At 53.3% G+C, this 7,998-nt stretch overlaps 1 protein-coding gene across 1 annotated transcript; it reads left to right on the top strand.

Annotated features, from left to right (window-relative positions):
• Positions 1–734: 734 nt before the first annotated feature.
• B3GNT6 (UDP-GlcNAc:betaGal beta-1,3-N-acetylglucosaminyltransferase 6) lies at positions 735–7,407 on the top strand. Its single transcript, XM_059399522.1, is given in 7 exon segments — positions 735–863; positions 2,202–2,432; positions 2,434–2,620; positions 2,623–2,742; positions 2,745–2,891; positions 2,894–3,177; positions 6,862–7,407. Coding segments are annotated over 7 exon segments (1,107 nt in total). The 3' UTR covers positions 6,871–7,407.
• The last annotated feature ends 591 nt before the right edge of the window (positions 7,408–7,998 follow it).

The raw sequence follows: 7,998 nt of genomic DNA on the forward strand, positions 1-7,998 counted from the left end.
CAGACACATAGAACCCCCTCCGCTGAACTTGAACATTCCAAAAACAGAGCCTCCCATCTGTGACCATCACAAGACTTGCCCTGATGGAAGCTGAGGTTTCATTCAGACAGGTGCCTTCCCTTCCCAATTTCCTTTTCTCTGTTGAGCCCACTCAGAACTCTGTTCTCTGGTCAGCAGTCAGGTTTCAGCCAAAGTGTTATTCTCTGTTCTGTAAAGTTCTGTACATAGCCCCTAGGTTTCTGCAGGGGTGATCTTTGCTTTTGCCCTGAGGAATAAGCTAATGGTATTTTAACAACTATTTGGAATAAAGACTGCACACAAGGCAAAAGGAAAAAAGAAACTAGTAGATGCAGTATTTGAACCTGGGAAACCAGCATTTTTCTTTTTTTTTTTTTGAAACCAGCATTTTCCACCACTATATTGGTGGAACCCCAGGACACCAGCGGTAAACAACCCAGATATCATCCCTGCCCTCAAGATGCATAGAGAATAGGAGAGAAGATACACTTTAAAACAAATAGTGTTCTTGTCTCCTTTGAGTTACAATAAAGCCTAGTCAGGGCCATACCTCTTCAGTGGACCTAAAGGATGAAGCGGCTGAGCAGGCATTAAGTAGGCAAAGGAGGGAGAGGGCATCCATCCAGGCAGGGGAGCTCCAAGGCAGAAGGAGCTTTGCCAGTCTAAGGCTGGTGGCCAGGGCATGTGGCTGACAATAGGAAGCCAAGGAAAAGAACATGAGTTTGGGCATGAAATCTGCACGGTTCACAGGTACTCCAGCTACTGTGGAGGAGGGATCCCCCAAGAGCACGGAAGTATGTGGAGAGACCGAGCAGGAGGCTATGTCATCTGAGCCGCAGATGCTGGTTTGGAAGAGACTGTTGATAGTGGGAATGGAAGTAGATAGGTGGAGGAAACATTAAGGTGTTAAAATCAACTGGGCTTGGGTGGGGGGATGAAGACAAGGTAGGAGTCAATCACAGTTTGGGGCTTGAACAAAAACCACAGTGGATGGTGTCACTCTGGGACAACTCTGGGGACAAAGATGAGAGTTGAGGTTGCACCTGATGTGGCTGTGGGCCACCACGTGGATTTTGGAGGTCTTCAAGCAAAGGAGATAACTAGGACAGAGTCTGGGGACCTCCCACTATTAAGGGTGGAAAGAGGAGGAAATGAGCAAAGGGAATTGAGAGATATGGTTAAAAAAGGGAGGAGGAAAGGCAGGAGAGAGTGGCATCTCTGAACGAGAGTGGAGTGTTTCAAGAAGGACAGGACCCAGTGAGTGTGAAGGGATTTCGCATGGAGTAAATACAGGAAAGCCTGTTGTGATCTGGAGTTTGTCCTGCGGGGTTCATGGAAACAGGGTTTGAACGGCAGCTGGACAGGTGAACGGAGTTAGATACACAGCAAAGAAAGCCTGATCTGGCATGTTTGGGGAACAGAAAATAATACCAGGCAGGAAGAAAAAAAAAGTGGGGCCGGAGGAAGTGGAAGAGATCGTGATACCAGTGCCACTTGTTGACTGACTTTCTATGTTCATTTAATGCTCCCAATAACCCTGCAAAGTAGGAATCTACTAGCCCTTTCTTGTAGAGAACACGCAGCCCTAGAAATTGGAAGTGACTTGTTTAAGAGGATACCCGTAAGTGGGGACACTGGAAGCGGACCTGGGTCTGAGTCCAATGCTATCACCTCATGCTTCCTTGACTAGGTGGCAAGGAGGGGAAATGGATCAGAGAGAGGCTAACAGGGATGGAGAGGAGGGAATAAGCATGGAGAGATTGGGGTGCAGCAACTCCAGGATATGGAGCGTGGATGTAAATTGAGGCTGGGGAGAGTCAGGGTTTCTGGTTGGAGCAACTGGGTGGATGGTGGTACTATTTACTGAGGTGGAAAAGCAGGATATGAAGTCACGGGAAGATGAAAATTTTAACTTTGACATGAGACTGCTGCGCCTAGGTGGCATGCGGGGGAGATGTGGGGAGACGAAGAGATTCTGAAAGTCAGAGCACTCCGGACTGTGGGAGACGTGAGATGCTTCTGTGTACTCTTGAACTGCGTTTCCTTTGACCTTGTAGCAGCAAAGTTGAGAAGGCCTGGTTCTGGGAGAGAAGTGGGAAGGGTGCCCTTCCGCTGATGTCAGACATGACTCCTGCCTCACTTCTGACTCGGTTTCCCCCACAGATGTCTTTTCCCTGCCACAGGTTCACGAATCCCAGGGCTTTGTCCCTCTTTCTGGTGCGTTTGAGTTGGCCCTGCACCTCTGGGTCCTCCAAGCCTCCGGGTCCCAGAGGGAGAAGGTGTGGGATGGTTCTCCAGAGGCTCCCCTGCTGCCCTTGCGGCTGTGCAGCCATGGGCATTCATCAGAGTCCCGAGGTGTGGCCAACGACTCGGTCAACGCCATGGTCGACTTCTACTTCGAGCAGCTCCCCGCGTGCATCCGCAATCCAAGACTTCCTGCGGTGCCGCCACTGCCGCCACTTTCCTCTGCTCTGAGACGCGCAGACCAAGTGCGTGGGCTACCGCGCGCTGCTGCTGGCTGTCAAGTCGTGGCCCCCCAGCCACGAACTGCGTGAGCTCCTCCGCCGCACGTGGGGGCAGGGGCTCCGCCCCTTCCTGCTGGGCTCCCTGGGGTCCAGCAGGATGAGAGCGCAGGGCGGCTGGCGGCCCTGGCGGCGCTGGTGGCACTGCAGGCGCGCGAGCACAGCGACACGCTGCAGCGGGCCTTCCCCCACACCTTCCTCAGCCCACGCTCCAGCACCTGCTCTACTGCCTGGCCGAGCGCCGGCTGCGCGCGCGCTTCCTGCTCAGCCGCTGCGACGACGGCTCCACGCACACGGCCGACGTGCTCCGCTTCCTGCAGACGCGGCAGCCACCGGGCCGCCCCCTCCTCGCCTGCAGCTCCTGGCCAGCTCAGTGCCGGTCCGCTACGGCTGCAGCAAGTCCTTTGCGCCCCCGCGGCTCTACCCCGGGCAGGCCTACCGGCTGCCCAGCCCCGCGCGAGGCCGCCCGCTACAGCCCGCTCTTCCCCATCGGGACGCCTACAGGGGCACGTGTGTGAAGCACGCCAGCCCGGCGCCCGGCAGTCCTTCCACCCCTGCCTGCGCCGCAGCTGCGGCCTGTGCACCGCTGTGCGCCCTCGAGATGCTGCTTACGTGGGAGGCGCTGCGCGAGCCGGGGGTGAGCTGGACCCAGGTCCTGAGTACGGGTGGGCAGGGTGGGAGGGTGAGCAGCCCCCACATGAGACGCTTTCCGCGTTGAGAACGCATCTTCTCTGTTCTGTATGCCTTCTATCCCCCCACCCCCCAGCTCGGTGCACCCGAATCCGAACCTGGCTACACAATGGAATCACCAGGGTGGGAGTGGGAAAGGCATGGGGCCTGGCCCCACCTCCACAGTTTCTGACTCTGCCTGTCTGGGGTGTCCTCAGACATCTAGGTGATCTGAAGGTGCAGCTATTCGGAATGAAGCCCACTGGGCAAGGGAGGTCTGTTATCCTTCCAAACCCAGCTCCCTGTCCCCTCCAGGAGCCTGCGGGTCTAGCTCCCGCACTGAGTCAATGGGGGCAGTGGAGCAAGGCAGTATGAGGAGCCAGGATGGAACGTCACCTGTTGGGTGCGGTACACGGATACTACACTTATCTTAGCCAAAAGGCGGAGAAGCGATGGGGTGCAGTACACGGGTGGTCATTACCGTCATTCGCTCTGCTAGTGATGGGGCCAAATGGCCGTCAGCAGGTGGATGCCCTCCCCTAGAAGTCAGTTCACACTTGGGCCCTGGAAAGCAACCAGATCAGAGCTTGGGGGGGGGGGGATGCCTCCCACCCCGTTCTCACAACCACTCCCCCACCCCCGCAATACCTCTGCGAGGTCAAAATCCCCACTGTGCAAAGGGGGACCCTGAGGCTCACCAAGGACAGTGATCCAGGGCCATGTGGTCATTCCCAGTTATCCCATCACTGTGGTCCCCTCCACACTCACTGACTCCAGCTGATGGCCTCTTCTAATGGCCTTGCCCATGCACACCTGCCCCAACAGCACTTACTCCCGGGATGGGGAGGATGGCACGGGGGCACAGACAGGTTCCTTGTCAGGTCTGGGCCTCAGAGTTGGTCAGCCTTGGGGAACCAAGCTGGGGATTCAGGGGGGGTCAGTGTGGGGGTCAGTGATGATGAAACTGTGAAAGATGTTGACTGGGAAATCGGGACAGTATTTGGAAAGTGTGTGGAGGTCAATGTACAGAACTGTGTTGGGGGTGGGGAATCTGATTAGCAGCCTTGAGGGACAATGATCTAGAGAGAGTGCAGGGGTGATTGACTGTGTTGTGAACATCAGGTAGGAGGCTGGGGGGGTCAGTGATCAGGACTCTGGTAATGGGGCGGTGGTCCTGACCGCCAGGAGCTGTCCGCCATCTTGGCAGAGCAGGAAAATCAAGGAAATGGCTTCAGGGTGAGGCAGAAATGTGTATCAAAGTCCCAGCCTGACAAGAGGGGCACAACTTCTAGGAGGAAGGAGCTCCAGTGGGAAGTCAGGAGGCCAACCAAACGCCTTCCCTGCCCTCAGGACAAGACCCATCCCTCCCCTATGGTGGACTTGATCTGGGCAGAACCACATGCAGTGTCTTGCTTTGCCTCTGCACACAAGCTCTCATCCCTTCACAGGAAATATCTTCCAACCTCCACCACCATCCACGTCTCTCGAGGCATTTAGGAAGTTGCCAGCTCTCTGCCAAAATCTGCTATTCCCTCCCTCCTGGGCGTATACCACTGCCTGGAAGCCTACACTGCCCAGCTTTCGTTGCAGTTCGCCATGACCCTGTGAGCAGGCTTTCTTAGATGACTGCTTGTGGACACCATGAGGAGCACACCTGAACCCTGCCTCGCCTGGGCTCACCTCCCTGGATTAGCCCAGGGATGGCCCTGTGACCCAGCTCTGACCTCACAGATGAGGACAACACTCCAGGGATCCAAACAAAGAGCTGCTCTACCCAAGATGTCAATAGTGCTGAGGTTGAGAAAACTCTTTTCCTCTCTACAAGGACCTGGAGTCAACCCTGGATCTCTGACAGGCCTTTACCCAACTCCTGATGCGGTAGCCAACTGCCTCAGGGGTCACCTCAGCTTGAGTGTGCTGCAGCCACACCTCAGGCCTGCCTTCCCAACCATGCTCCCATTTCAGGAAAGGGCTCTATCATCTCCTGACTGGTCCAAGCCAGAAGGTGGGCGGTGATGATGCATCTCGAACTCTCCTTCTCCCTCATAGCCCATCTGGTTCTCCACCAAGTTCCATTGATCCAAAATAGCTCTCCATTCAGTTCCTTCTCATCTGTCCATCTTCTTCTCCATGGTGCCAACTCTCACATGGGCCAGAGCCACCTAGGGATCCATTCTCTACCCCACAGTAGCCAAAAGCCAGACCTGGTCATCAATTGGCCCCTCTCAAAATCTACCCCTGTTGCCCTTGGATAAAGAGCAAATGCTTTTCCCTGCCATCAGGACAAGGCCCATTCCTCCCCTATGGAGGAATCTGCATTCCTTTGACCCCTCCAGCTTTATTTCTCCCCACTCTGCTGGGGCCTCTTGAGGTTTGGTGCATTCTCCCTGGCCCCGGGCCTTCCACCATGCTGCTTCCTTGCCTGAAACATTTTTCTACTCTCGCTTCATTTTTTAAAAAGTATTTTATTTATTTATTTGACAGAGAGAGAAAGAGCACAAGAAGGAGTGGCAGGCAGAGGGGAGAAGCAGGCTCCCTGCTGAGCAAGGAGCCCAATGGGGGACTCCATCCCAGAATCCTGGGATCATGACCTGAGCTGAAGGAAGATGCTTAACCCACTGAGCCACCGAGGCACCCCCCCCATCCCACCTCTTCCCCACCCCTACTCCTCTTCTGTCATCTGACAGAACCTTCAGATGCAAGGTGAAACGTCACCTCTTTGGAAAAGCGCTTCCCAACCCACTAGTCCTGGGGCACAGGGTTTCTCAACAGGATGGGTCCTTACATTCTACCTTGTTCTAGCTCTGAATTCCCCAGAACTCTTGTATCTGCATTCCCACTGCGGTGACAAATTACCACAAAGCCAGCTGCTTAAACCCATGCAGATTTATTCTCTTACAGTTCTGCAGGTCAGAAGTCCAACACAAGCTTCACTGACTTAAAACCAAGGTGTCAGCAGGACTGTATTCCTTTCTGGAGCTCTGGGGTGAATCTCCTTTCTTGGCCTCTTTCACCAGTTCTGAAATTGCTCCTCCTGCTTTTAGGGACCCTTGTGATCACATTGGGCCCATTTGGATAATCCACTAGGATCATCCAGGATTTCTTCCTATCTTAAAATCAACTCGTCAGCAACATTCATTCCCCCTGCAACCTAAATTCCCTTTTCCCTTGTAACCTAAACTATTTGTAAGCTCCAGGGTTGAGGGTGTGGACATATCTTGGGGGTCGTTATCCTGCCTACCAGTGCCTAATAAATATTTGTTCAATACGTGAACAATGATTAAATAATCAACTAAAACTAATAAGTGAACTAATGTTCTCCCTTCACACAGACCTCCCTGAGGCGGAGTCTCAATGCTGGATTCCCTTCTCCCTAGGGCTTGTAACAGACAAGAAAACCAGAATGCTGAGGCCAGGATTGGACACCTTCCTTATTTACTAGAAAGTCTGACTTCTGTGCTTTGACAACTTCCTCCTGTTTTCCTGACAAGCAGATGGACTATTCCCCATCGCCCCTTTACAAGTAAAGAGATTAAGACTCAGGAAATTTATAGCTCAGAACTCAGGGTTAGAACTCTGTAGTTATGGGCCTGCTGTGTCACTCTGGGTCCTGGTCATCCCTTCTCTGAAGCTGAGCTGCTCTTGTCACCAGGCCCAGTGAAGACCAGCGTCCGGCAGCGCCCTGGCACCCCCTCGCGTCATCTGGTCCTCAGGCGTGCCCAGCTACCACTCACCCCGACGGCTCTTCAGGCTCTTGCGCCCCACAGCCGCGAGGGGGCGCTCCTCGCACACCGTTTCTGCGGGGAGGCAGGCGGCGGCGTCCTGGATCGGTGAAATTCTGGGTCACGGGGGCGGTGCTCCTAACACCGTTACCCCACCAGTGCTAATTGACAAAGACCACATGAGCAGAGAAAACGACGGGCTTGTCTCACAAACGCGCTTGCGAAATCCTACATAAAATACCAACAGACGGAGCGTGACAACATGTAAAAAAGGTAAATGTATCAGCATCTGGATGGGTTTATCCCAGAAATTCCAGGTGGGTTTATTTAGCATTAGAAAAGCAATCGCGGTGAATGGATAGAAAAGGAAGATCTGTCAGTGTGGCACTCAGATCAAGAGAAATGTATCTCTGGTGCAGGAGAAAAAAAAATGGATAAAATTCAACACCCATTTGTGACTCACTCACTCCCTTCCTTCTTTCCTCTTTCCTCTCCCTCCTTCTCGCCCTCCCTTCCTTCCTTTCTTTCTTCTTTCCTTTTTTTTTTTAAGATACAGAGAGAGAGCATGAGCTGGGGAGGGGCAGAAGGAAAGGGAGAGAGAATCTCAAGTCAGGTCGGTGCTCAGCAGGGAGCAGTGATGGGACTGGATCTCTCCATCCTGAGATCATGACTCAAGCCCGTATCAAGAGTCCGTCACTTAATGAGCAACCCAGGTACCCCAGCCATTCATGACTTTAAAAAAAAAATTGTTTTTTTCTTTGTAAAAGGTGAAAGCATTTGAAAGCATTTCCTTTAAGATTTGGAACAAGATGGGGCGCCTGGGTGGCTCAGTCCTTAAGCGTCTGCCTTCAGCTCAGGTCATGAACCCAGAGTCCTGGGATCGAGCCCCGCATCATGCTCCCTGCTCAGCATGGAGCCTGCTTCTCCCTCTCCCACTCCCCTTGCTTGTGTTCACTCTCTCACTGTGTCTCTCTCTGTCAAATGAATAAATAAAATCTTAAAAAAAAAAAAAGATTTGGAACAAGATTAGATGTGCCCACCATCACTTCTGTTCTACATTGTTCAAG

The sequence above is a fragment of the Mustela nigripes genome, chromosome 1, assembly GCF_022355385.1.
Source record: "Mustela nigripes isolate SB6536 chromosome 1, MUSNIG.SB6536, whole genome shotgun sequence".
NCBI lineage: Eukaryota > Metazoa > Chordata > Mammalia > Carnivora > Mustelidae > Mustela > Mustela nigripes.